The sequence below is a fragment of the Oncorhynchus keta genome, chromosome 5 (assembly GCF_023373465.1).
Source record: "Oncorhynchus keta strain PuntledgeMale-10-30-2019 chromosome 5, Oket_V2, whole genome shotgun sequence".
NCBI classification, from domain to species: Eukaryota; Metazoa; Chordata; class Actinopteri; order Salmoniformes; family Salmonidae; genus Oncorhynchus; species Oncorhynchus keta.
The window spans coordinates 18637374-18664844 of record NC_068425.1 but is presented as its reverse complement, the minus strand read 5'-3'; the positions used below and the strand labels follow the sequence as shown (position 1 = coordinate 18664844).

The window sequence follows — 27471 nt, the reverse complement described above, 5'->3', positions numbered from 1 at the left end:
AGGCCCTAAGGAATCCTGCAGTGAGATAGATGCCCATTTAGGTAAGACCTTCAAGGTACCAGCCATGCTGAGACAGAAACAAACTGACATGGTGTATAGTCACCTGGTGTTATGCTGAATTATGTAACTTTTTTACCAGGACAGTCACACATTTGGAACAATAGCCACGTTGATATGGTGCCAATGGAATGCCTTCCAGTGTAATGTAATTGTTTGCCAGTCATCTGAGTTGGATAGATAGGCACCAATTCCAGTATTCTTCTTTCTTTTGGAAATAATATTTGAACTTGACTGCACGTCCAACACAGTTCTTACATATTTATTGTGTAGCTCAATTAATCTGATAAACTAGAAAACAAATTACTGAGCAAGTAGGCTTAAACCTGTATCGTACTCCTAGTCCCTTTTCACAGCGGTTCATCCACTCCAGTCCTGACATAGATGATTTAGTATTTTAGGAAATCTTGCAACTTCTCTTCTTGACACACTGTATCATACTGTATAAAAACATGTCCCTGTGCTCTGCATATGAAGATAAATAGATAGGCTATACTGTCTGCATGTTATATGGTCACAATGACGTACCGTTATAATAGCAGTGTCATCGTGCTCACACCCACGTCCAGTGATTCGTATATTTGCCCGTCATTCAAAGTTTTGTTGGCATTCACTGGTCAACTTTTTCAAGAAGTAACGCCTCGCTAAATGTTATGAGTTTGGTTCAGATTTGTAGTGGAGTTCAACGAAGTAACTTTATCGGTAGGCTACCATTTGGACTGGGAATTATGATATATGTAGTCTTACAATTTTAGTTTACAAGTGGACTCACTAATTCGTGATGGAACTGGAGGGTGAGAAACCGAAGTATGGTAAGTTGTTAGCTTGTTTAGTTTATATAGGGTACCGTATATCTTTAACAGCGCTTTCACTGTCCTGGGATAGCTAGTCGACTAGCCCCATATAGTTTCGTTTTCATGTATGAAGAAGACTGGAGTGTGGAATGCAACATTGTATTGGTTTGTGCTGGATGCATGTAACAATTTAACTCAGCATTTGGCTATTACATATTTGATTTACCCCATTGACGTAGCCTAACTCAATCAACTTTTCTCTGTCTCCGTTTCAGAGAATAGACGAATGGAAATTGACTCTCACAATTCGAGCCATAATTTCCATGCGTAATAGTCTATGCTTCTGTTTTGGGCGAGCCTACAGATTGCATTTGATTAGCCTATGTTGTTGTTGCCTCTCACATTCCCACGCCCAGGTCTCATCCCTGTGCCAAACAATGAGACTGCTGAGCAATTAGTAGTATAAGGGCCTACAATATTCCATACAATAAATGCACACTTGTATGCAAATACTGTAGCCTATCTGAAATTAGCATACAATATGATTCTCAAATAGGCTGTGGGCTTTGACGTTTCTTTCAATTCTCTAACATTTTCAGTTAATCAGTAGTAAACATGTAGTTTACGATTGTTAGGGTTAAGCTGTAGTGTCCTTACTCAGCCTTTGCATGTCCAGTTGTTTCATTCCTCAGCCTGGTATGGCACACTAGAGAACAACTCACCAGCTTTGTGCTGACAGAAATTTGAACACCATCCAAATATAGATTAGTTCATTTAAAAAAATGCCTCATGGTAGGTCTGAATTTGAATTTAGAGAAGATACTGTGTGTATTGTTTCAGCTATTGTCAGCAAAAACCTGCTATTCCCTGCAATATAAAGGTGTTGGTAGGTTAATGGATCCAAACAATTGTTGTTCATGTAAGGGAAATGTTTTTCCTTGAAGATATGTTCTCATAATACATTAGTTAATTTATGCTTCCTAAAACGAGCAAGAATCTCTGCTGGAGTAGACAAACCTCTGCCAAAATGATAAAGTCTGACTCCATGGTTGTAATTTGGACTTTAAATATACAGTACCAGTCAAAAGCTTGGGCACGCCTACTCATCCCAGGGTTTTTCTTTATTTAAAAAAAAACTATTTTCTACATTGTAGAGTAATAGTGAAGGCATCAAACTATGAAATAACACATATGGAATCATGTTGTAACCCAAAAAGTGTTAAACAAATCAGAACATAAGATTCTTCAGAGTATGACAGCTTTGCACACTCTTGGCATTCTCTCAACCAGCTTCATGAGGTAGTCACCTGAAATGTATTTCAATTAACAGGTGTCCCTAGTTAAAAGTTAATTTATGTAATTTCTTTCCTTCTTAATGTGCTTGAGCCAATCAGTTGTGATGTGACAAGGTAGGGGTGGTATACAGAAGATAGCCCTATTTGGTAAAAGACCAAGTCCATATTATGGCAACAACAGATCAAATAAGCAAAGAGAAATGACAGTCCATCATTACTTCAGTCAATCTGGAAAATTTCAAGGATTTTGAAAGTTTCTTCAAGTGCAGTCACAAAAACAGACACATCTCAAAATCAACTGTTCAGAGGAGACTGCATGAATCAGGCCTTCAAGGTGAATTGCTGCAAAGAAACCACTACTGAAGGACAGCAATAAGAAGAAGAGTCTTGCTTGGGCCAAGACCGTGAAGCATGAAGGAGGTGTGATGGTGACACTGTCAGTGATTTATATAGAATTCAAGGCACACTTAACCAGCATGGCTACCACAGCATTCTGCAGTGATACACCATCCCATCTGGTTTGCGCTTAGTGGGATGATCATTAGTTTTTCAACAGGACAATGACCTAACACACCTCCAGGCTGTGTAAGGGCTATTTTACCAAGAAAGAGAGTGATGGAGTGCTACATCAGATGACCTGGCCTCCACAATCACCCAACCTAACCCAATTGAGATAGAAAAGCAGCCAACAAGTGCTCAGCTTATGTGGGAATTCCTTCAAGACTGTTGGAAAAGCATGTGAGAGAATGCCAAGAGTGTGCAAAGCTGTCATCGAAGCAAAGGGTGGCTACTTTGAAGAATCTAAACTATAAAATATAATTGCTTAACACTTTTTTGTTTACTACATGATTCCATATGTGTTATTTCATAGTTTTGATGTCTTCACCTTTATTCTACAATGTAGAAAATAGTAAAATAAAGAAAAACCCTTCAATGAGTAGGTGTGTCCAAACTTTTGACTGGTACTGTATACCCCCAAAATGTAAGTAGTGGCACACCCAGTCATTTTGCGGGTACGCTACTGCTGCCTGCAGTTCTAACATTGTAATTCTAGTACAGCAAAGCATGGTGGAAACCAGTAAAAGAAAGAAATAATGAGATTCGCTCAAAATGTAGACTTTCTCGCAGCATCACAGACATCTGGAACCCTTTGTTGTGAGCTAAAATATTTTTTTCAGTTTCAACACTGTCCACAAGATGTAGAAACACTGATATATTTTCTCATTTTCACTGTTTGTGTTTTGGTTTTATGTGGGGTTTGCAGGGCCCTGTGAACAACATGGAGGAGGGATAAGGCGAGATATATGGTTGACTTGTTAGCTGTCTCCCCTCTCCAGCCATAGGAAAGCTGTTTTTCTTCTTTCCACTGCACACAGCCTTTTCCTCCCTCTGCCTGTCTTATGATGATTCATTTATTATTTAAAACCCTCTTTCATTATCCAATACTTTTTCCTCTCTTCCTGGCACAATAGATTTTACAACCACAGTATAGGCTACTATTTTGTGTATAGCACTGTTTTCCTCTTCCCTCTATACAGGATTTAGGAATGTGTTATAACCCTCATACAAACAAGCAGTCAGGTCAACACCAGAGCAAGATTGTGATGGGAAGAAAAGACAGTTGAACAACAAATTGCATTGTGGGAATAGTAAGCTGTGACTTGGCAGGAAATAAAGTTGAAGACATTCTGTGAAAAGTTGTGGGGTTAAAGGCCTCTAGCACTATATTGTGACACAAATGACTCTCCCAAATGACTGTCAAATTCGGCGTAGTACTTTATTTTTTATTTTATTTCACCTTTATTTAACCAGGTAGGCTAGTTGAGAACAAGTTCTCATTTGCAACTGCGACCTGGCCAAGATAAAGCATAGCAGTGTGAACAGACAACACAGAGTTACACATGGAGTAAACAATTAGCAAGTCAATAACACAGTAGAAAAAAATGGGCAGTCTATATACAATGTGTGCAAAAGGCATGAGGAGGTAGGCGAATAATACAATTTTGCAGATTAACACTGGAGTGATAAATGATCAGATGAGCATGTACAGGTAGAGATATTGGTGTGCAAAAGAGCAGAAAAGTAAATAAATAAAAACAGTATAAAAACAGTATGGGAATGAGGTAGGTGAAAAAGGGTGAGCTATTTACCTATAGACTATGTACAGCTGCAGCGATCGGTTAGCTGCTCGGATAGCTGATGTTTGAAGTTGGTGAGGGAGATAAAAGTCTCCAACTTCAGCGATTTTTTTGCAATTCGTTCCAGTCACAGGCAGCAGAGTACTGGAACGAAAGGCGGCCAAATGAGGTGTTGGCTTTAGGGATGATCAGTGAGATACACCTGCTGGAGCGCGTGCTACGGATGGGTGTTGCCATCGTGACCAGTGAACTGAGATAAGGCGGAGCTTTACCTAGCATGGACTTGTAGATGACCTGGAGCCAGTGGGTCTGGCGACGAATATGTAGTGAGGGCCAGCCGACTAGAGCATACAAGTCGCAGTGGTGGGTGGTATAAGGTGCTTTAGTGACAAAACGGATGGCACTGTGATAGACTGCATCCAGTTTGCTGAGTAGAGTGTTGGAAGCCATTTTGTAGATGACATCGCCGAAGTCGAGGATCGGTAGGATAGTCAGTTTTACTAGGGTAAGCTTGGCAGCGTGAGTGAAGGAGGCTTTGTTGCGGAATAGAAAGCCGACTCTGGATTTGATTTTTGATTGGAGATGTTTGATGTGAGTCTGGAAGGAGAGTTTGCAGTCTAGCCAGACACCTAGGTACTTATAGATGTCCACATATTCAAGGTTGGAACCATCCAGGGTGGTGATGCTAGTCGGGCATGCGGGTGCAGGCAGCGATCGGTTGAAAAGCATGCATTTGGTTTTACTCCCGTTTAAGAGCAGTTGGAGGCCACGGAAGGAGTGCTGTATGGCATTGAAGCTCGTTTGGAGGTTTGATAGCACAGTGTCCAATGACGGGCCGAAAGTATATAGAATGGTGTCATCTGCGTAGAGGTGGATCAGGGAATCGCCCGCAGCAAGAGCAACATCATTGATATATACAGAGAAAAGAGTCGGCCCGAGAATTGAACCCTGTGGCACCCCCATAGAGACTGCCAGAGGACCGGACAGCATGCCCTCTGATTTGACACACTGAACTCTGTCTGCAAAGTAATTGGTGAACCAGGCAAGGCAGTCATCCGAAAAACCGAGGCTGTTGAGTCTGCCGATAAGAATTTGGTGATTGACAGAGTCGAAAGCCTTGGCGAGGTCGATGAAGACGGCTGCACAGTACTGTCTTTTATCGATGGCGGTTATGATATCATTTAGTACCTTGAGTGTGGCTGAGGTGCACCCGTGACCGGCTCGGAAACCAGATTGCACAGCGGAGAAGGTACGGTGGGATTCGAGATGGTCAGTGACCTGTTTGTTGACTTGGCTTTCGAAGACCTTAGATAGGCAGGGCAGGATGGATATAGGTCTATAGCAGTTTGGGTCCAGGGTGTCTCCCCCTTTGAAGAGGGGATGACTGCGGCAGCTTTCAATCCTTGGGGATCTCAGACGATATGAAAGAGAGGTTGAACAGGCTGGTAATAGGGGTTGCGACAATGGCGGCAGATAGTTTCAGAAATAGCGGGTCCAGATTGTCAAGCCCAGCTGATTTGTACGGGTCCAGGTTTTGCAGCTCTTTCAGAACATCTGCTATCTGGATTTGGGTAAAGGAGAACCTGGAGAGGCTTGGGTGAGGAACTACGGGGGGGGGCGGAGCTGTTGGCCGAGGTTGGAGTAGCCAGGCGGAAGGCATGGCCAGCCGTTGAGAAGTGCTTATTGAAGTTTTCGATAATCATGGATTTATCGGTGGAGACCGTGTTTCCTAGCCTCAGTGCAGTGGGCAGCTGGGAGGAGGTGCTCTTGTTCTCCATGGACTTCACAGTGTCCCAGAACTTTTTGGAGTTGGAGCTACAGGATGCAAACTTCTGCCTGAAGAAGCTGGCCTTAGCTTTCCTGACTGACTGCGTGTATTGGTTCCTGACTTCCCTGAACAGTTGCATATCACGGGGCTATTCGATGCAATTGCAGTCCGCCACAGGATGTTTTTGTGCTGGTCGAGGGCAGTCAGGTCTGGAGTGAACCAAGGGCTGTATCTGTTCTTGGTTCTGCATTTTTGAACGGAGCATGCTTATCCAAAATGGTGAGGAAGTTACTTTTAAAGAATGACCAGGCATCCTCAACTGACGGGATGAGGTCAATGTCCTTCCAGGATACACGGGCCAGGTCGATTAGAAAGGCCTGCTCACAGAAGTGTTTTAGGGAGCGTTTGACAGTGATGAGGGGTGGTCGTTTGACTGCGGCTCCGTGGCGGATACAGGCGATGAGGCAGTGATCGCTGAGATCCTGGTTGAAGACAGCGGAGGTATATTTGGAGGGCCAGTTGGTCAGGATGACGTCTATGAGGGTGCCCTTGTTTACAGAGTTAGGGTTGTACCTGGTACTCTTAATTGAAAATAATGATGGAGGTGCAGATCTATTGGAATCTGATTAGTAGGAAGCATATTTAGTGATAATCAGGTATTATGTGTTTGTGTGGTTATAAATAGTGTGATGATTGGTAGACCGAGGCCCTTCTTTTTTCTTCTTCATTGTTTGTTCCTTGTGCGTTTGTTTTGCAGTCGTGTGAAGTCTTTCTGCATTCCATGGAAATCTGTCAGGGTTTCACATAAGAAGGCAATGTACAAAAAACATAACTATGGGGAGTTTGACACAGGCTACCACCGTGCAGAAATGAACAGCCCTCACTTGGTTTTAGATTGTATCTGTTTTTATGAAGAAATGGTTTTCAATATCTCCCCCAGCATTTCTCAACATTCCTTTGACCCCGACTCTCCCACGTGCTAATGTTGTAGATGCGTTCATATGGTTGTAATTGAGGTTTTCATGGTATAACAGGACTGCCTCAGAAATACAGTGGGGTTTAGGCTGTGATCTAACATAGTCATCCCCATTTCACATCATGGAGTAATTTCAGGCCAACACATATCAGCAAACCTCAATAACAGGGGAACTGACAGGATCAGACAGCCTACAGCCCTGTGCAGTCTTAGATTATGTGTAATTATAAGACATATTTAGGAGAGTGGTTTGAAACTTGAGCCAGAGTCTCTCTGATCTTTATTTCAAGCTCTGGCAAGGTCTAGCTACACTCTTAGAAAAAAAGAGTTCCAAAAGGGTTCTTTGGCTGTCCCTGTAGGAGAACCCTTTCTGTTTCCAGGTAGAACCCTTTTTGATTCCAGGTAGAACTTTTTTTGGCTCCATGTAGAACCCTCTGTGTAAAGGGTTCTACATGGAACTCAAAAAGGTTCTGGCTGGAACCAAAAGGGTTCTTCCTAGGACCAAAAATGATTCTTCAAAGGGTTCCTGTATGGGGACGGCCAAATAACCCTTTTAGGTTCTAGATAGCACCTTTCTTTCTAAGAGTGGAGCAATGGTGTTGTTTTTGCTATTCATGAACATTTACATTTGAAGTCCAGTCCAGCTGTTTTCTATTACAACAGCTGTCATCGTGTTATCACTTGCCACATTGTCGCTTTACTCAACAACTGTATTGAATAAACAGGCATCCCACTGGGCACACTCTGGTTGAATCAATGTTGTTTCCACAACATTTAAATGAAATTATGTTGAATCAACGTGGAATGGACGTTGAATTGACGTCTGTGCCCAGTGGCATGCCCCTAGGGAAGGAGAATAGTGTTCCCTGCCAGCCCCAATTATTATTGTTTAATCTGCTTGATCACAGTCTGGTCCAAACAGACTCATGTGACTTATTAACTCAACAGCAGTTACGTTTTGTTTCTATTCAGACAGCAGACAGCCTGTGTTAGATTAAGTTATTAGGGAAAGTTATTATGGTCATGGGGCCTGAGGAGAAGAGAAGTGGCAGAGATCAATTCCTGTAATAGTGATGTTGAGTTATTAGGAAGCACCGTCTATTTGTGTGGTATGCCATGCCCTTCCTCTTCCTGACTGGTAGTCATCACTGTTGGACTTGGCTGCCCTCCCACAGCCTGTCTGGTCTGTCACATCTGGATGTTTGGAAGGTGAAAAACCACTATATTCTTTGGAATTCTGCATTGTTTTATAGATTTTCGTAGCTGAATCAGAGCCATGAGTAAGGGGTACGAAAATAGAGCACTATTTTGGAAATAGGTTAATTTAGCAGACTTTTAGAGAATGTAATTGCGTTTCTTTGTCAATGTTATCAAAACATAGCCAAGTAACCTAATTGATGTTGTCTAATGGGTTGGTGCTGAGGCTCTAGCCTATCTATCTCTGCTCTGAGCACAATAGAGAAAACAACAAAGACAAGACATGAATGGGCGTCTGTTTCAGTGAAGTGCAGTGCTGTCTGTTGTCTGTGAGAGAGTCTCTCACTGGAGTAAATTAGGGAGATAGACAGTAGAGGTGACACTCTCTCCTCAGGAAGATAGGCCTGTTTATCCAGAAGGCTTCAGAAAGTGGAAACTGGTTAGGACTATTCAGAGATATTCATTGTTACAGAAGAGTTTTGTTTAGGATTAAAGTCCAGAGCAGGGATGGAATTACATGGAATGGATGGAATTGTGTCTTGGGATACTCTAAAAATAGTGGACTGGACCAACATTGATATTTGTAACATTTATGGGGGTGTCCTGGTAGCTCTGTAATTCGAACCCTGATCCAAAGTGTACAGACATCTAGTCCAGACCATAAAGAGGATGCTGTTTTTACCAGCGGAGATATTTGGAGAGAGGGCACACTTCCCTACCCTAACCACCAACAAGGCTCCATATCTAGTTTCAATATCTCTGAATGACTGTAACGGCTCTCTTCTATCTCCTCCTCTGACGAAGAGGTGGAACAAGGATCAGCCCAAAATGCAGCGTGATGATGATTCATGATATATTTTAATGAAGGAAAACTATACATGCAGAAACTACAAAAATAATGAAATGAAATAATGAAAACCGAAACAGCCCTATCTGGTGCCAACACAAAGACAGGAACAATCACCCACGAAACACTGAAAGAAAATGGCTGCCTAAATATGGTTCCCAATCAGAGACAACGAAAATCACCTGCCTCTGATTAAGAACCGCCTCAAGGCAACCATAGACTTTCCTAGACAACCCTACTCAGCTACAATCCCGATACCTACTAAAACCCCAATACAAAAACACACCACAAAATAAACCCATGTCACACCCTGGCCTGACCAAATAAATGAAGACAAACATACATACTTCGACCAGGGTGTGACAATGACATGCTTCTCTTTTCTCAAGGGTATACAGTGCCTTCGGGAAAGTATTCAGACCCCTTCCCCTTTTCCACATTTTGTTACATTACAGCCTTATTTTAAAATGAATTAAATAAATAAAAGTTCTACAACAATACACACAATACCCCATGATAACAAAGTGAAAACAGGTTTGTAGAATTTTTGGCAAATTTATTAAAACTTAAAACAGAAATACCTTATTTACATAAGTATTCATACCCTTTGCTATGATACTCAAAATTGAGCTCAGGTGCATCCTGTTTCTATTGATCATCCTTGAGATGTTTCTACAACTTGATTGGAGTTCACCTGTGGTAAATTGAATTGATTGGACATGATTTGGAAAGGCACACACCTGTCTATTTAAGGTCCCACAGTTGACAGTGAATGTCAGAGCAAAAACCAAGCCATGAGGTCGAAGGAATTGTCTGTAGAGCTCCGAGACAGGATTGTGTCAAGGCACAGATCTGGGGAAGGGTACCAAAACATTTCTGCAGCATTCAAGGTCCCCAAGAACACAGTTTCCTCCATCATTCTTAAATGGAAGAAGTTTGGAACCACCAAGACTCTTCCTAGAGCTGTCTGAATACTTATGTAAATGTGATATCATTTTTTTTGTAAACATTTTGAAAAACCTGTTTTTGCTTTGTCATTATGGGGTATTGTGTGTAGATTGATGAGGGGAAATAACATTTGAATACATTTTAGAATAAGGCTGTACCATAACAAAATGTTGAAAAAGTGAAGGGGTCTAAATACTTTCCGAATGCTCTGTATAATAGTTGACTCAGGAGAAGTGCACATGGGATGAGTGTTTAAGTGTAAGTTTAAGTGTAGTGCTGTTCACCAGTCCCAAACTAAATACATTATTTCTGTTCTCTCAAGATATGTGCATACACACATTCAGAATGACAGTCACAATATATTCAGACATGGTGGACAGAAAACATTTAATGGAAGGTTGACCTTATTTATGGGTGTTTTTACTGTGAGAGGAGGAGAGGGTAGGGAGGAAGGATAATATAGAAGTTGTAGAGAAAATGTGACACTGAAATGTGGGAATTCATGTCATACCTGTATTATGTATTCAGTGGAGATCCAACTCTTGTAGGGTGAAATATCCTCCCTGTGCATAGCCCATCGAGATGTTGAGACTGTTGCTGATTTGCTATTTTGTGCTGGTAGCTTGTAAACAGTCTGCTACTGTGCTTGTAATAATGGGGCCAGTAGGGTCTTACAGAAAATGAGGACAGAGGGAGCCTTTGCTTTCTCTCACTAACTTGTAATGAATGGAAAATTGGACATTCCCAGAATGACATAGACTATCCCATTGGCCAAAACAAGTGACTACACTGCCTGGAAAGAGTATGGAGAGATTCCAACAGAAGCTTCTCATCAATACCAATTTTCCAAACACAGCTCGTCATGAAACATACTCCATAATCTGTCTTTATTATCGGCATACACAGCATCCCGTTGGGTTCAGATTAGAGGTCGACTGATTATGATTTTTCAATGCTGATACCGATTATTGGAGGACCAAAAAAAGCCGATACCGATTAATCGGCCATTTAAAAAAAATGTATTTGTAATAATGACAATTACAACAATACTGAATCAACACTTATTTTAACTTAATATAATACATCAATACAATAAATTTAGCCTCAAATAAATAATGAAACATGTTCAATTTGGTTTAAATAATGCAAAAACAGTGTTGGAGAAGAAAGTAAAAGTGCAATATGTGCCATGGAAGAAAGCTAACGTTTAAGTTCCTTGCTCAGAACATGAGAACATATCAAAGCTGGTGGTTCCTTTTAACATCTTCAATATTCCCAGGTAAGAAGTTTTAGGTTGTAGTTGTTATAGGAATTATAGGACTATTTCTCTCTATACCATTTGTATTTCATATACCTTTGACTATTGGATGTTCTTATAGGCACTTTAGTATTGCCAGTGTAACAGTATAGCTTCCTTCCCTCTCCTCGCTCCTGTCATGAACCGGCTCAAAGCCCGTAACAAAAGGGAAACAACGTGGAGATAAGGAGTAACAAAATATATATTTATTAAATAAAGTAACTAAGTATAATATACAATTGTGTGTGTGTAATCAGTCATCAAAGTGAGTGTTTTGCATGCATAAATGTGATAATGCAGAGTGTTGAAAGATGCTAACGCAAACAACCCAAAAACCACCAAGAAACACAACAAAATCTATAAAGGTGTCTGCATGGAGAGAGTCTCCTCCATGAATGGGGAAGTGGTGTATTTATCCTGGGAGACACCGGGCCCAGGTGTTTCCCATGTAGTTGACGACCCTCCCAACTCCGCCTACCGGCATCCTAATAAGGAAACAAGAACAAAGAGAGAATATGGCAGACAGAGTGGGAGGGTCGTCACACTCCTCCCTGGGCTCGAACCAGGAACACAACGACAACAGCCACCCTCGAAGCAGCGTTACCCATGCAGAGCAAGGGGAACAACCACTCCAAGTCTCAGAGCGAGTGACGTTTGAAACGCTATTAGCGCGCACCCCGCTAACTAGCTAGCCATTTCACATCGGTTACACAAGACTAATCTCGGGAGTTGATAGGCTTGAAGTCATAAACAGCACAATGCTTGACGCACAACGAAGAGCTGCTGGCAAAACGCACGAAAGTGCTGTTTGAATTAATGCTTACGAGCCTGCTGCTGCCTACCACCACTCAGTCAGACAGCTCTATCAAATCATATACTTAATTATAACATAATAACACACAAAAATACAAGGCTTATGTCATTAATATAACCTTCAATGTTATGTCATAATTACGTAAAATTCTGGCAAATTAGGCAGCCCAAACTGTTCCATATACACTGACTCTGTGTGCAATGAACGCAAGAGAAGTGACACAATTTCACCTGGTTAATATTGCTTTGCTAACCTGGATTTCTTTTAGCTAAATATGCAGGTTTAAAAATATATACTTCTGTGTATTGATTTTAAGAAAGGCATTGATGTTCATGGTTAGGTACACATTGGAGCAACAATACGCACCCCATCGATTATATGCAACGCAGGACATGCTAGATAAACTAGTAATATCATCAACCATGTGTAGTTAACTAGTGATTATGATTGATTTATTGTTTTTTATAAGATAAGTTTAATGCTAGCTAGCAACTTACCTTGGCTTACTGCATTCGCATAACAGGCAGTCTCCTCGTGGATTGCAGTGAGAGGCAGGTGGTTAGAGCGTTGGACTAGTTAACCCACCATTCCTAGGCCGCCATTGAAAATAATAATGTGTTCACTGACTTGCCTAGTTAAATAAAGATTAAATAAAGGTGTAAAAAAAAAAAATCTGATTGTTATGAAAACTTCAAATCGGCCCTAATTAATCGGCCATTCCGATGAATCGGTCAACCTCTAGTTCAGACAAAGGCAATCTAAATTGAATTGGTATAAATATTGCTTTTCATTGCTCACTGCTAAATGTTTTTTAATAAAAAGTAGTCTAATATCCCGCTAGCGTGATAATGAAATGAAAGAAAAGGAAATGGCGCAACAGGATGTGGTTATATATAATAATAATATAATAATATATGCCATTTAGCAGACGCTAAATCCAAAGCGACTTACAGTCATGTGTGCATACATTCTACGTATGGGTGGTCCCGGGGATCGAACCCCCTACCCTGGCGTTACAAGCGCCATGCTCTACCAACTGAGCTACAGAAGGACCATACATGGATATGTGAATATCCAGCCAGGCTGGGTGAAACCACCCAATGTAATACAGTCATGTTCCCACAAGAGGGTAGAAAACACCTATGAATATGACATGCAATGGCTCTGAGAGGACACACCTGGATACAACAAAGAGGAATAGGCGAAGTGAGAGGTTTTATTCAGCCCAAAATATGTCCATGAAAATAAGCCCACGAAGTGAGGTATTTTCGTATGGAGGTCATTGAGAGTTTTGAATTTGGTCAACAAAAAAATGTAAGGTTAGACTTTATTTTGATAGTCAGTCTGTAGATGCTCTATCCAATCAAGTGTGGCCAAATGAAATTGCTAATTTGCTTATTTGATTGAATAGAAGTTTGATAATAGTTGGGTTGTTACGAAGGCATTGATAAGTGGACGCACATGGCATTTCGGCAACTTTTGAAAAAAAAAAAAAAAAAAAAACTTTATATCGGCATTGTGCCTGTTCTCATAGAGATAGATTGAGGACTCATCATGGACAAAGCTCGACATTAATACTTGTCCGCTTGCCCAGGACAAGTAAAACAATTGTCGGACAAGAAGAATATAGATTTAAGTTGTCCAGATGGACAAGTAAAAAACAATCACGCAAAAATCACAATCTCAAACATTAGGTTACTCCGATCAGTATTGGATCAGTGTCCTCCGGATGCAATGTGTTGCACACTGTCCTCCCAATCTCAGCAGAGCACATCTTATTTAACCAGGTAAATTGACTGAGAACACGTTCTCATTTGCAGCAACGGCCTGGGGAATAGTTACAGGGGAGAGGAGGGGGATGAATGAGCCAATTGTAAACTGGGGACTATTAGGTGACAGTGATGGTTTGAGGGCCAGATTGGGAATTTAGCCAGGACACCGGGGTTAATACTCCTTCTCTTACAATAAGTGCCATGGGATCTTTAATGACCTCAGAGAGTCAGGACACCTGTTTAATGTCCCATCCGAAAGACAGCACCCTACACAGGACAGTCTAGTGCCCTGGGATATTTTTTTAGACCAGAGGAAAGAGGGCCTCCTACTGGCCCTCCAACACCACTTCCAGCAGCATCTGGTCTCCCATCCAGGAACTGACCAGGACCAACCCTGTTTAGCTTCAGAAGCAAGCCAGCAGTGGTATGCAGTGTGGTATGCTGCTGAGCATAGTATTGTAGGCCTGCATTGACAGGCCTTTACATCTTGCAGTTGCGAGATGCGTTTTTGAAATCAAAGCAGCAGCATGTGCACATTTGTTGATATTTATTACTAGTTAGTGAGTTATTTGCACAGTTATAGCAAATTCTGGTCAGCAATGAAAGTCCTGTAAAAGTCATGGTGTGTGTATCACCTGTGTTCCAGTGGGCCATTACCAGAGGAGGGAGAGAGAGACATTTGCACAGCAGGTAAAATAATGATATACAACAGACTAACTGGATAACCAGCCAAACTACACAATATGTTTTGAATTGGCTAACTCGCTAGTTGGGCTGGGCACCGGTAGGTGTATAACACTTAAATAAATTATATTAATCATTAACTATCTTGCTTTTAGCATGTATTAGTGTCATTGTCATGTCCAATGTCCTAAAATAACTTTCCACCGGCACTCGTGTATAATCGCAAATGGCTGACATGCAGTTGATACGGGTGCTGATGAAACCAATGCTGCAAACTCCGGTTGTAAAACCGTCTCTCAAGCGCTCAAAATGTCAATACTGCCCATGTAATTCTGACAAAGTTACAAGAATATTCCTAGACTAGGTTTATTGACAAGTAACTCTTATGCTGTCAAGATCTCCCCTGAACACTGAATATTTGAACCTTATAAATAGATAAACATCTTAGTTAGATACCTCACCCACCTTAGCCATTTGATCTCTGGTTCACTGAATGAGGGAATTATTTTATAAAGACATAAAAAGTATTTGGTTGTAATTGTATTGTTGCAGGGAGGCCAATCATGCTCCAGGAGATTTCAGGAGCGCTATTGGGTGTGCAGGCTTTTGCTCCAGCCTTGCTTGAACACAGCACATTGCAAAAAATCAGCTGCTCAACAGGGCCTTGATAAGCTGACTCTGGTGCGTATTTTACTTTGTGGGGGTTAAGTGCCTTGCTCAAGGCCACAACGCCAGGAGATACTGTATAATACATGGGATCAGAACAGCAGCCTTCCATTGTCAATACCAGATATAATAATAAATTATTTTGTGGTTACTTGCGTAATACAAAACATTTTCAGTCATATTTATTTTATTTTTTTTCTTTTGGGGGGTGTTACAAGTGACTTGAGCTTTTGGACAATTAACAAGAATCTGTCCTACTTGGCTAAAAAAGTGAATGTCAAGCCCTGATTGATTTAGCCATTGAGGACTTCCACCATTTTAAAGTAGTCAACTGGGTGGGGATTCCTATGAGTTGGAAGCAATCAGCCAATGAAGAATAAGAAAATGTACTACCTTAAAATGGAGATGCCATTTGTCACAGATACTACAGTATAATGGCACAGATACAAGGATGAGTCCTCTATCTATCTCTATGGCCAGTTGTTCACACACTTATCTGCCCTCTCATTGGCTGGAATGGTCCATCCTCCTGCCTGCCTTCCATCTTTGAGGATATGTATTTCCATTGTTAGAGCGGTCACATGTTTATCTTGTCACTATAATAGACAATCTTAGCTTATAATGAACTTCCTAATGAGCAACTTTGAATTGAATGCACCTTGTGAATACTCCATTCAACAGAGGTGCGCTCACTTTGCTTTGAACATTTGCTACGTTGCAGAAACGGTTTGTACGTTGAACAGACTTTGAGGTACATTTGCTCCCATTTGGTGGGTGTGGCGAGTCATGCCTTGATTCAATGGGTGACGTATTTAAAGGGCAGAGGCCATGATACATCATTCCCCAACCTGGCCGTTCAGTTGAACGTTCCAGAACATAAAAACATACTGAACGCAGCCCTGGTGTGACAATCATTTTTCAAACGTAGAAGTGACCGTTAGAAATAAGTTTTAAAACGGCTGTGTTTCCACAGGCAGTCCAATTCTGATATTTTTTTCCACAAATTGGTCTTTTGAACAACCACATCAGATTTTTCACATCAGGGCCCGGTTTCCCAAAGCATCTTCAGACTGAGTTTGTTAGAACCAACAATGGGCCCAGATCTTTTTCAGAGCTGATCTGATTCGTCAAATGGTCAATTAGTGGAAAAATATCAGAATTGCCATTTAAGATACCTTGTTTAACTTTTAGAGCTATCAAAATATAGCTTGGTGTTAATTTGACAGTCAAAATAGCTTCAGGGCTGGAGATCTTGATTAAAGCGCTCATCTATCCAGTATTATAACCAGCCCACCAGAGTCTCATCAGTCTCCAGTGCACACAACAGATTTTTGTTTTTCCCCAAACACATGCTTTTAATCACTCCTGTGTAGTTTGCTTTATCCAGCAGCTCTTTCACAGAGGGGGAGGGGAGAGTCAGTGTTGTGAAAAACGAGGAATTGTCTCCACCCATTTAGCCTTAGTTGTGCTCCCACCCTTCCCTGTAGGTGAGCTACCTGACCAAACTCTGGGGAGAGAGAGAGTGTGAAAGAGGTAGAGACAGCCAGGAACAAAGGCAGAGAGTGAGAGAAACACAGACAAAAAGAGCTCTGTGTGGAGGGAAAAGGGGAAAGAGAAAGGAACAGGTGGACCAGAGATTTGAGTTAGGCAGCTGTTGGGGGGTTGGGCAGTGGGTGGACTCTGAGGAACAGGGGTGTGCTCAGAGCTGTTCTTGACAGGTCGGACAAGTTTCTCCCCACAATACCTGTCGCTCTCACTTTCTTAAACACACCAGTTGGCAGGAAAAGGAAGTGAAGCAGAAAAGGGCTGAAGAAAAAGAGGGAGAGTTTTCCGGTCATTTACAAGTTGACTACCAGAAAGGAATTTAAAGATGCCTGAGCAGCAACCCTATTACGGAAAGAATGGTAACTACTAATTGCTTCTACTTGATTTTAGTTTCATTAGAGCTTATGTGGTTTGACCTTTTTCAACCTTATGAAAAGCTGTTTGTGTCTTTCATGATGGCTGGTTTGGTTGTAGCTTAAGTTTGTTCTTAAAGTGAGAGAGCTTTTCTCACTGCTTGAATGTTTTAATGAATCTGTCAGTTGGGAACTTGCTAATGGGTGGTGTAATTTGTCTCTAGAGAAGAGCGACACTGGGTGAAACTAGACCTCTAGTATCGGCATTATGACAACATGACTGAGAATGGGTGTGGGTTAAACCTGCTGATTATACAGGTGTGTGGAGAAATGCAAGTGAACATTGTGTCAATCTTTTCTCTCCTCTATCAAATGCTGCTGCATTTTTTTTTGTGTGTGTAAGGACTGGGCTGAAAAATTGGCAGGCAACATTGTTTGTTTTCAGCCCTGATAAAATATAAATGCATCAGCCACTGTTGTTTTGGGCAAATGTTTCTGCATGTTGCTCCAGCTTACACTCCCTCGGCAGGCTGTTTCCACCATGTCTTTGAAGGGCATCTCAGGCTGATTCTGCCCATTTAACACTTTAACATCCAGACTCTGTATCTCTGTGCTTGTGGACCTGCTGTGTCCAGTGGATTGATGTTCTCTGGGAGCAGGCCCACTATAATGCATGCTGCAACAGCACCCTGACCACTGCTCTGCATTATTAATGGCCGCCATGCTGAACGTCATACTCTATAGTATCTAGTCTAGACCCAGTGGTTCAACCACCTTAAGACTGTGATTATTGATGTTCTGTGAAGTTGAGATTCACTATGGCTCAACTTGAGCACTTCTGACTGATCGTTATAACCATACCTTTTCTCATCTAGGCCTAAATGTAGTTGACATTAATGCCTCCTTTTGGTCGTCTGAGGATTTAGAACTGGCAATGAGTGAATGTAGTTTGCTCATGACATATTCATTCCCTTGTTGTACAGTAACTGTAGGTAACTTTGATTTATGTGGGCTGATGGCAGATGTGGAGAGTCTGTCGTCTCTGTGCTCCTCCTCACCCTGTTGGAACCCCAGGGTTCAGATCCAGGTTACACATTATATTGGGTATGAAAGGGAGAGGATATTGTGCACTGGTTTATAGCCTAGTTTAATTTGGGGGGTGTTATCAAGTTAAGAAAATCAAGAAACATCAACAAGAACATATTTTTTTTAATACCTTTTTCATGGCATTAATCAACATTTACCTTTTAAGAAGTAATCAATACTGATGAAAAGGTTAATCTGTCATTTTGTGTGTCTTATGTCCTTCAATCAAATGTAACATTGGCTGAAGGAGACATCACACGAGTTCATTCCCCACATACGCTACTGTCTTATGTATCCTGTTGCCTGGTCACTTTACCCCTACCTATATGTAGATCACAGGAGGCTGCTGAGGGGAGGACGTTTCATAATAATGGCTAATGGAACAAATGGAAAGACATCAAACACATGGAAACCATGTTTGATGTATTTGATACCATTCCTCTCCAGCCTGTCCTCCCTAATTAAGGTGCCACCAACCACCTGTGATGTAGATGGCTACCTCAATTACCTCGTACCCCTGCACATAAACTCGGTAGTGGTACTCCCTGTATATAACAATGTTACTCTTTACTCGTTATTGTTATTCGGTATTCACTGTGTATTATTCCTTGTGCCACCATTTTTTATATTTTATCTTAACTCTGCATTGTTGGAAAAGGACCCCCAAGAATAGGTTGTGCTCACACAGAGTCGCTGACCTCTAGTGACTGTGTTTTGGTACTGCAGGTTCTCATGTTGCAAGGGCTGCTTAGTCACTACAGAGGAATTTGTCGGGTTGCCAGGTGTGTCTGCCCCGAGGGAAAAGTAATCTGACCCACAGTAAAGGGAGCAGAATGTTGACGCGTGGGCAATCCATTCTGTTTACCCCATGAAATGTATAACTAGGAGGCAGACGCCCCCACATGGAACAGTGTCAAAGTGCATCTTGGTTATGAAATGCCTTCTGACAGCCCTGCAGTGTGTACACTTTCATTTAACTTCTACACTGCAAGACATTTACCATCTGAAATGGTATTCCTACTGTTTGTTTCAATACTTGCATTCTTTCCATCTAGGCGAACCAAAAAAGTATGACCCCACCTTCAAAGGCCCCATCTATAACAGGTGAGAGGATTGCCAGTTCATCGACGCTGTAGTCAGGACGGCACATCATTCACATCTAAAAACTATTGTTCCCATAACGTTTCCATGTCTCCGTCTCTCTTTACTCTAGGGGCTGCACTGACATTGTATGCTGCATCCTCTTCATTATTTGCATACTGGGCTATGTTGCAGTGGGAATTCTGGGTAAGTAAATGTGTCCTGTAGGCACAAACAAGCTTAACTGACCCCATATTAAGGACTTGGGTATACCCGGAGTCATGCCCTTGGGTATGTGTCTAAGTGCTGCTCACCTAAAGCATGTCTGTGTTAAAGATGCCTGGTATTTGATTGTTTCTTTGTTGTTGATGGTTCCCTTCTCCCCTAGCCTGGTCCCAGGGAGACCCCAGGAAGGTGATCTACCCCACAGACAGCAGAGGACAGTTCTGTGGGCAGGCAGGCACACCTCTGGAGTAAGTTCTGCCCTCACCATTCATACACGGTGGAATACATAACAGACAATCACAAACACTCACATGTGTTGGTTGTCTCCATCATTCCCCCCCTGGGCATTCACTTTCTTTAACCTGCTCCTGTTTTCTGAACAACTGGTTGTGTTTGTATTGTAGGACGAAGCCCCTGCTGTTCTACTTCAACATCATGAAGTGTGCCAGTCCCATGGTGCTGCTGGAGTTCCAGTGCCCAACCACACAGGTGACCTGAACCTTTGTTTTTAGTTGATACGTTCTTGAACGCCATGTTATTTATGCATGCCTATGCACTTGTATTATCTTGGCTCATGCCTTACATTTCTTTTGCCATCAGATGTGTGTGGAGAAATGTCCTGATAAGTTCATGACGCTCCTGAATGCCTACACCAATAAAGAGGATTTTAAGTATTATAAGAACTTCTGCAAGGAGGGTCTAGAGGGGCTGGTGAGTAGCATGTGAAGAGGATTCTGAGATGTGTGGCGTAGTAGTTTTACTAAATCAACATGGATGACAATGTCAATAAAATGTCAAGAATGTGACAGTGTTTTGTTCTACAACAATAGTGTGCCCAGTGGCAATTTAGTGTGAGCAATTCAAACTTTGAATATACATTGCCGCACCAATGGTTGAGATACTAAGTGCTGGTTGTTCATGTGTGTTTTAGACTGTAACACAGATCCTGAGTACTGGCCTGTGTCCTGCCATGCTGACGCCAAGTAAACCCTGTAAGTACGGCTCTAGTCTCTTTTGCTCCCCTATCCTGGCTACCTGCCCCTTTTCCGTTCTTCTGAGTCAAACTCCCAACCCTCCATCTGGCCAGCCCATCCTCCCCATTTCTGGAATTTGAAAAAATTGAAAGACATTGTTTTACTGCTCTCCCTCATTGTCCTGTGTCTTCTCCTTCACCCCCTTCCTCTTCCTCCAGTCACCCGTAGGTGCTTCCCTGCCCTGGGCCAGAAGAAGGGAGGGGAGATCACCGTGGGAAATAACTCTAAGTTTGATGACGGGGAGGGGAACATTAGAGATGCCAAAGATCTGGTGGCGGGGGTCAAGTGAGTCCATAGAATTTGCATGATGTTTTCCTGTGATGGTTGCTACATCTACAATCAGCATTGGTCACTGTATTTTCTTCTATAGGAATGCCACAGTGGTCATTGAAGCTCGACAAGTGGCCATGAAGATCTTTGAGGATTACACCCAGTCCTGGTACTGGATCCTAATGTAAGTCAGCATCTTCTCTTTGACACTATTGTGCAGTAATGCATTCACACTGAATTCCAAAGCACTTGATCAGCAAAGAGTCATTTATGTAGCCACTATCGTCTGTTTTTGTGTCGGGGTTCAGAGGGTTGGTGATTGCCATGCTCATCAGTCTCCTCTTCATCGTCCTCCTGCGCTTCCTGGCCGGGATCATGGTTTGGGTCATGATCGTCATGGTGATTCTGGTCATTGGATACGGTAAAGACCGGTTCAACAGAAGTCCCATTTTTAGTTGTTTCTTAATGTTCATGTCTCTATGAACGCTCTTATCAACAAAGCCATCTTCTGTGTCCCTTTCCCATCTCTCTAAATGCTGTACTTCCCTCTTGTGGCCATGCTTTGTATTGCACCACAGGCATCTTCCACTGCTCCATGGAGTATGTTAGCCTGAAGTCAGAGGCCGGCTCTAATGTCACTCTAAAGGACCTGGGCTTCCAGACAGACTTCTCTGTGTACCTGCATATCAGACAGACCTGGCTGGCCTTCAGTAAGTCTCCCCACTAACCTCCTCTCAACCTTACAGCTAGTGTGGTTCAGGAGGTATACACCTGGGCCAATACATTAGAGTTCTACTGTATATCATGAAGCAGGATCAATGTTAGCCAGGTAACTTTTATAAACCCTTAGATATAATGCATTGCGGTGTTATTGCAAGCATAAACTGATACTAAGGACTACTAGGATTCCTGTATAAATGGCCGTGACTGAATTCTCCATTTGTTTTTATGCCTTTTCTCTCTCCCGTTCTCTTTAGTTATTATTCTGGCCATTGTGGAGGTCGTCATCATTTTGCTGCTCATCTTCCTCAGGAATAGAATCCTCATCGCTATCGCTCTCATCAAAGAAGCCAGCAGGTCAGGAAACGGGAGTGATCTCTGCACTTACAGCCTTTTCTAATGGGATTGGATGGGAAATGGATCATTGAATGCTAGATCATTGTGGTTTAAATGGGGGCGTAATACATAGATGGTGGATAAGACCTTTCTAGTGCTAAACTGTGATGTTTTGTTAACAGGGCCATTGGGTATGTGATGTCAGCACTGTTTTACCCCTTGTTCACCTTTGCCCTCCTATCCATTGTCATCGCCTACTGGGCTGTCACCGCTGTGTATCCTTCATGTTTGGAGAAAAATGACTCATAGGCTTGAGTAAATCAACATGCTCTTCTGAATGATTGTATTTGCTGGGATTTGTAGTTCTCTGGGTCATATTCTAGTCCTTGACAGCCTCTGGCCAGGTTCCTGTCCACCTCCAATCAGCCCATCTATAAGGTGTTCAATGAGACGGCCTGCGATCACTCCAGGAAAATCTGCGAGCCAGCTGTGAGTCCTGCTTTTCCGTTAGCCCATGCAACATGTCACCATCTAACATCCTGATCTTAATTGGAGAGACATTGAACCATCGATCACCTCCATGATAAAAGTGTATACAAAGGATAGAATGTCAACTGTTGATTCTTCTCTACCTGTCTCCTCCAGAACTTCAGCACATCCAGTATGAAGGCGGAGTGCCCAGACTCCAAGTGTCTGTTTGCCTTCTACGGTGGAGAGACTGTCTATCACAAGTACCTGATCGGCCTGCAGTTCTACAACGTCTTCCTGTTCTTCTGGTGTGCCAACTTTGTGACAGCGCTGGGTCAGATGACCCTGGCTGGGGCCTTTGCCTCCTACTACTGGGCCTTGGTCAAGCCTGACGACATGCCTGCCTTCCCCATCTTCTCATCCCTTGGCAGATCACTCAGGTGTGTGTGACTGTTTACGTTCCTGTTCCTAACCAAGTTGGGTGTTCAGATATGTACATGATGCTCTGTTGCATATGTGGGTATCTTGGCGCCATTTAATAAGGTTGGTTAGTGACATGTCGTCACACCCCTGCTCAGGTATCACACAGGTTCCCTGGCGTTTGGCTCTCTCATCCTCTCCATCATCCAGATCATCAGGGTTCTGCTGGAGTACATCGACCACAAGCTACAAGGTGAGACATAGATCCTGTATTAGCAGTACTACGGTATGTTGATATTAACACAGCTGTCACTGTATACCCTCATCATACTTTACACTAGCTGTGTATGAATGTTTGGTTTTTTAGTACTTGTGTTGGCTCTGATTTGGTTCTGCCCTACTGTCTGTTATTCTCCCCTAAAGGAACCCAAAATAAGTGCACAAAGTTCCTACTGTGCTGTCTCAAGTGCTGCTTCTGGTGCCTGGAGAAATTCATCAAGTTCATCAACAGAAATGCCTATATTATGGTTTGTGTACTACCTGTTTGTGTGCACCTGCTATGCCCAATGTCACCCAGTTAAATGCATGTCATATTGGATATAATTAATTTCAGAGGCGCTTTGTCACCTGGATCATCTGTCAATGTTAACTGTGGGAGAACGTTTGGTTTATGCTTGATTATGAATTTGAGTCTGCTGCCTCTAGGTGGCAATATATGGCAAGAACTTCTGCACGTCTGCCAAAGATGCCTTCTTCCTCCTTATGAGGAACATGATCAGGTGAGTGAGTGTGCTGTCTCTTAATGTTTGTGTTGACTTGATGAACTTTATAAAATGGACTATGATCATCACAACGTATCACTGTTTGACCTTGCAGGGTAGCCGTCCTGGACAAGGTGACAGACTTCCTCTTGTTCCTGGGCAAACTCCTCATCGTGGGGCTTGTGGGTAAGTGCGGCTGTTTCTACAGGAAACATGATGAACAATAACACGCTCTCAGTACGGCCAGTCTTCTAATGATTGTATTTAGTTTTATTACGTTTCATTGTTGACAACCAGTTGTGCTATTGGAAGAGAACTCTTCCGTCCTGTTTCCCAGGAATCTTTGCGTTCTTCTTCTTCTCTGGGAGGGTGAAGGCCTTTGAGAACACAGCGCCCAACCTCCACTACTACTGGGTTCCCATCCTGGTGAGTAGCATAGCCATGCTCCGGGTCTCGTGGGTTATGTAGTTTAATCTACGATTTAAATGTAGCTGAGTGTAACCTACGGTGTTGTGTATTGTAATGGTTGGAGTGTGTTTCTCTCCTCAGACGGTGGTGGTTGGTTCCTACCTTATTGCCCACGGCTTCTTCAGTGTGTACGCCATGTGTGTGGACACACTCTTCCTCTGCTTCTGTGAGTAACAGTAAAACCATCCCCCTCTTGTTTTACGCATTGTCTTTCCCCCACAAACACAAGGGACCAGTGGTGAGAAGGTAAAGGATTATGGTGGACATAGTATACTTAGGAAATGGCTGCCTCCTGTTGGCAACTCTTTTACATCTCAAAGCTTTACTAAATGGCATGTTTTGAAGTAAAGATGTCCCAATGTGTCTAAAGTTCATGTTTTCCTGAAACAATGACCTCTCCCTTTCTTCATGACCTCTTTCACTGCTAATGGTGTTGGGCTGCCACTAATGATGAATTGCATGATGATATTCTGGTGTTCTTCATAATGCTTTATTGCTAAGTTATTGATCCTAACCCAGCTATCTAGGACTAGTGTTAACTTTCTGGTTGCAGACAATGGGGAAGTTTAGGTGTTGATCTATTCATTTAAAATGCGAATGGGTGCTTTTGCTGGGAATTTTGACAGACTTTCTCTTTCTCTCCCTTCTCAATTCATATTGTTTTCCTCCATCTCCCTTACTAATGCCACCCTTCACCTTCATCATCCTGTTTTCCAATCAACCATCCCTTGACCCCATTTAACACACACACACGCGCGTACACACACACACACACCCACATAGGTGAAGACCTGGAGAGAAATGATGGCTCTCTGGCAAGACCGTATTACATGTCAGCTTCGCTCCATGACATTCTGTCGGAGAACAAGGCTGTGGAGGAGACAGAGGAGCCAACCCAGTCCACATCAACCAGATGACCAACACGTCCAGCTGAAACAATAGCGGCCTCCGATGCAGGGGAAAGACCAGGACGTTTAGGAGTAGTCATAGCAAAGACACTGTGGACGAGATCTCCACCTGCAGATCTGTCTTGTAGAAATGGGCATGCTACTGTTCATGATTGGTAGATTGACATCAAGGCTTGAATTTGGACAAGACAACTGCTTGACCAGTGTCCTTCCTTCTCCCTATTGAAGTGTGTGTGTGTGTGTGTGTGTGTGTGTATATATATATATATATATATTAGTGCTCTTAATGGTTGGAGTTGGCAAATGATAGTTGTTTCATTGATTTGGAAAAAAGACCCTGACCCATAAACAATGCTAGGAATTCCACTGATGTTTTAGTGAACATGTTGCAGTTCTGACATTGTTGCTAGAAAGAAAACACTGTCAGCCATAGGAAACAATGTGCCTAATTGACTAACTATCCATTTTGGTCTGATGTATTGAACCTCCTACAGATATCACATTTGTTTACAGTTAAAGCATTCAAAAGATCTCTGCAATGCTTCCATCATTAGTGTTACTGCTATCAGTGCATTATTAAAATGTGATCTTTTCAATGATCTATAAAAGCCATATGTAGTTTTGTATATACTGAAATGTATTTCTTAGTTCCGCTTGTGAGGGAAGCGACTCCATTTTTTTGTTCTATAAAGCAATTGCAATCAGATCCCTCATTGCCTTGAAATATTTGCCTGTCAGCAAGGTCTGTTTGATGCACTGCCCTGGAGACTCCTAGGATCTATGAGCATTAACTGAATGCAGTTTCTCTTTTCTCTGTTTCTTGTGCTATTGTGCATGTTGGTAGTATGTCTGCTAGTGATTAAAGCTGCCAGTCTTTCTGTTATTTGTCTTCCTCCTCATTCTCTTTCTGCATTGTGTTGATGGGGAACAAGCTAAGGTAACAAACTTCCTTTTGGGTTTGACTAGGCAAGCTTTACCAATTCTGTCAGAAGCAGGCCAATTATATGTTTTGTAGGATGACATGCTAAATGACTTTAAAGCACTTCTGTTTAACTTGGTGTAACCTTGAAGCTTTGCTAATCCATCACAAGTTAGTTCTGATCTGGCCCCTGCTTGGAAATGTAACAATGTTCAAGTTTTTCCTTTTGAAATCATTTCATATTTTTGTCTCATGATGTTTTCCTTGATTCTTCAGTGGAGGACCTGGAGAGGAACGATGGCAGTGCGGAGAGACCCTACCTGATGTCTGACCGCCTCCTCAAAGTCCTGAATAAGAAGAACAAGCCTGAACCAGCAGAGTAGAGCTCTCCCATGTGGTGTGGAGAAGGGCAAAAGCTCTGGTGTGTACAGGTGTGTAATTGTATATAGTGGAGTATGCTTTAAAGACTGGGTTGGCCAAGGACCTCATGCTGTCACTCATCCAGTACCTATGTGGCAATCTGTCATAAGTCCAAACAATCGCTGCCATCCTCTGTGGTCGAGTGAGGCGTATAAATCCTAAATGGAATTTTAATGCTGCATGCAGAGTGCTTCTTACAAGGATGTTTTTTCCCCCCCATTTTCATTCAGTTATTTGGTTTGGATGAAATCATAGTTTTTGTCTGTTTAAGTATATTTTGATGACCTCATTTTCAAAAACCAGCAACCAAATGTGGTTCTTATTGAATATAGCTGTATGTTACTGTAATCAGACCAGCTGTACACCAGTGTGTTATGAGCATGCTTTGTTATGAATATTACTTGGAGTGTGTTACATGAAGGTGAGCACAGAACTGATCTATTTAGTAAAGTATTTTATACATTTACATAAAGCTGCACTTTTGTATGTAACCTATGCAATTAGTTTAATACATGCAGTACGAAGACATACATTTTATACTTGTTTGAAATTGTGTAACTACTTTATATTTGTTGCAATACTTTCTCTGCTTTGTCATTACCAAAGCTATTAATACAGTACTGTAGCCCCTTTTTAACCCGCTGTTAAACGTCAATGCTTTGCTCTCTGTTATAATTGCCAGGGAATGAGTGGGAAAGAAATGTATTAAGATGGTGTGAGGCTGAAAGCAGGGGAAAATATGGGTTGTGTATGTGGATCTGTTTAAGTGCCTGAGGAGTTCTGAAACTCAAATAAAAGTTGTTTTTGTACATTTAGTCGTGTGTGTGTGACTGCCTGCCAGGGCAGATGACCGTTTAACTGACTAACTGTGGATCCTCACGGCTCTCAATGGCGTAATTAAGCATCTATAAACAGAATGAACTGTTCTACAGACAATTATACAGCTGAAGTCGGAGGTTAACATACACCTTAGCCAAATACATTTAAACTCAGTTTTTCACAATTCCTGACATTTGATCATAGTAAAAATTCCCTGTCTTATGTCCATTAGATTCACCACTTCATTTTAAGAATGTGAAATGTCAGAATAATAGAGTGATTTATTTATTTCATCACATTCCCAGTGGGTCAGAAGTTTACATACACTCAATTAGTATTTGGTAGCATTGCCTTTACATTGTTTACTTTGGGTCAAATGTTTAGGG

The 27471-nt window shown here is 42.0% G+C and overlaps 1 protein-coding gene across 3 annotated transcripts; it reads left to right on the top strand.

Moving 5' to 3' along the window:
- Positions 1–701: 701 nt before the first annotated feature.
- Positions 702–27075, top strand: LOC118384617 (choline transporter-like protein 2). 3 transcript variants are annotated; one of them, XM_035771299.2, is made up of 22 exons: positions 702–869; positions 19293–19341; positions 19451–19524; positions 19706–19790; positions 19947–20031; positions 20143–20253; positions 20474–20534; positions 20735–20861; positions 20947–21030; positions 21155–21267; positions 21425–21556; positions 21824–21923; positions 22085–22177; positions 22307–22391; positions 22548–22810; positions 22949–23043; positions 23214–23317; positions 23496–23569; positions 23667–23737; positions 23889–23977; positions 24101–24185; positions 24803–25188. In XM_035771299.2, the coding sequence occupies exons 1-22, from the start codon at positions 839–841 to the stop codon at positions 24934–24936; spliced, it is 2145 nt and encodes a 714-aa protein (XP_035627192.1). In that variant the 5' UTR covers positions 702–838; the 3' UTR covers positions 24937–25188. The 3 variants fall into 3 exon arrangements, with proteins under 3 accessions (XP_035627192.1, XP_035627191.1, XP_035627193.1); XM_035771298.2 differs by lacking the exon at positions 702–869 and adding an exon at positions 16753–17157; XM_035771300.2 differs by lacking the exons at positions 702–869; positions 24803–25188 and adding exons at positions 16755–17157; positions 26123–27075.
- Positions 27076–27471: the final 396 nt, after the last annotated feature.

Bases quoted from the DNA above. Each gene is read 5' to 3' on its own strand.
- LOC118384617 (XM_035771298.2), top strand. From the start codon at position 17,124: ATGCCTGAGCAGCAACCCTATTACGGAAAGAATG. The intron at 20,862-20,946 runs GTGAGTCCATAG...TTTCTTCTATAG, and splicing joins GATCTGGTGGCGGGGGTCAA to GAATGCCACAGTGGTCATTG. The intron at 23,318-23,495 runs GTTTGTGTACTA...TGCTGCCTCTAG, and splicing joins ACAGAAATGCCTATATTATG to GTGGCAATATATGGCAAGAA.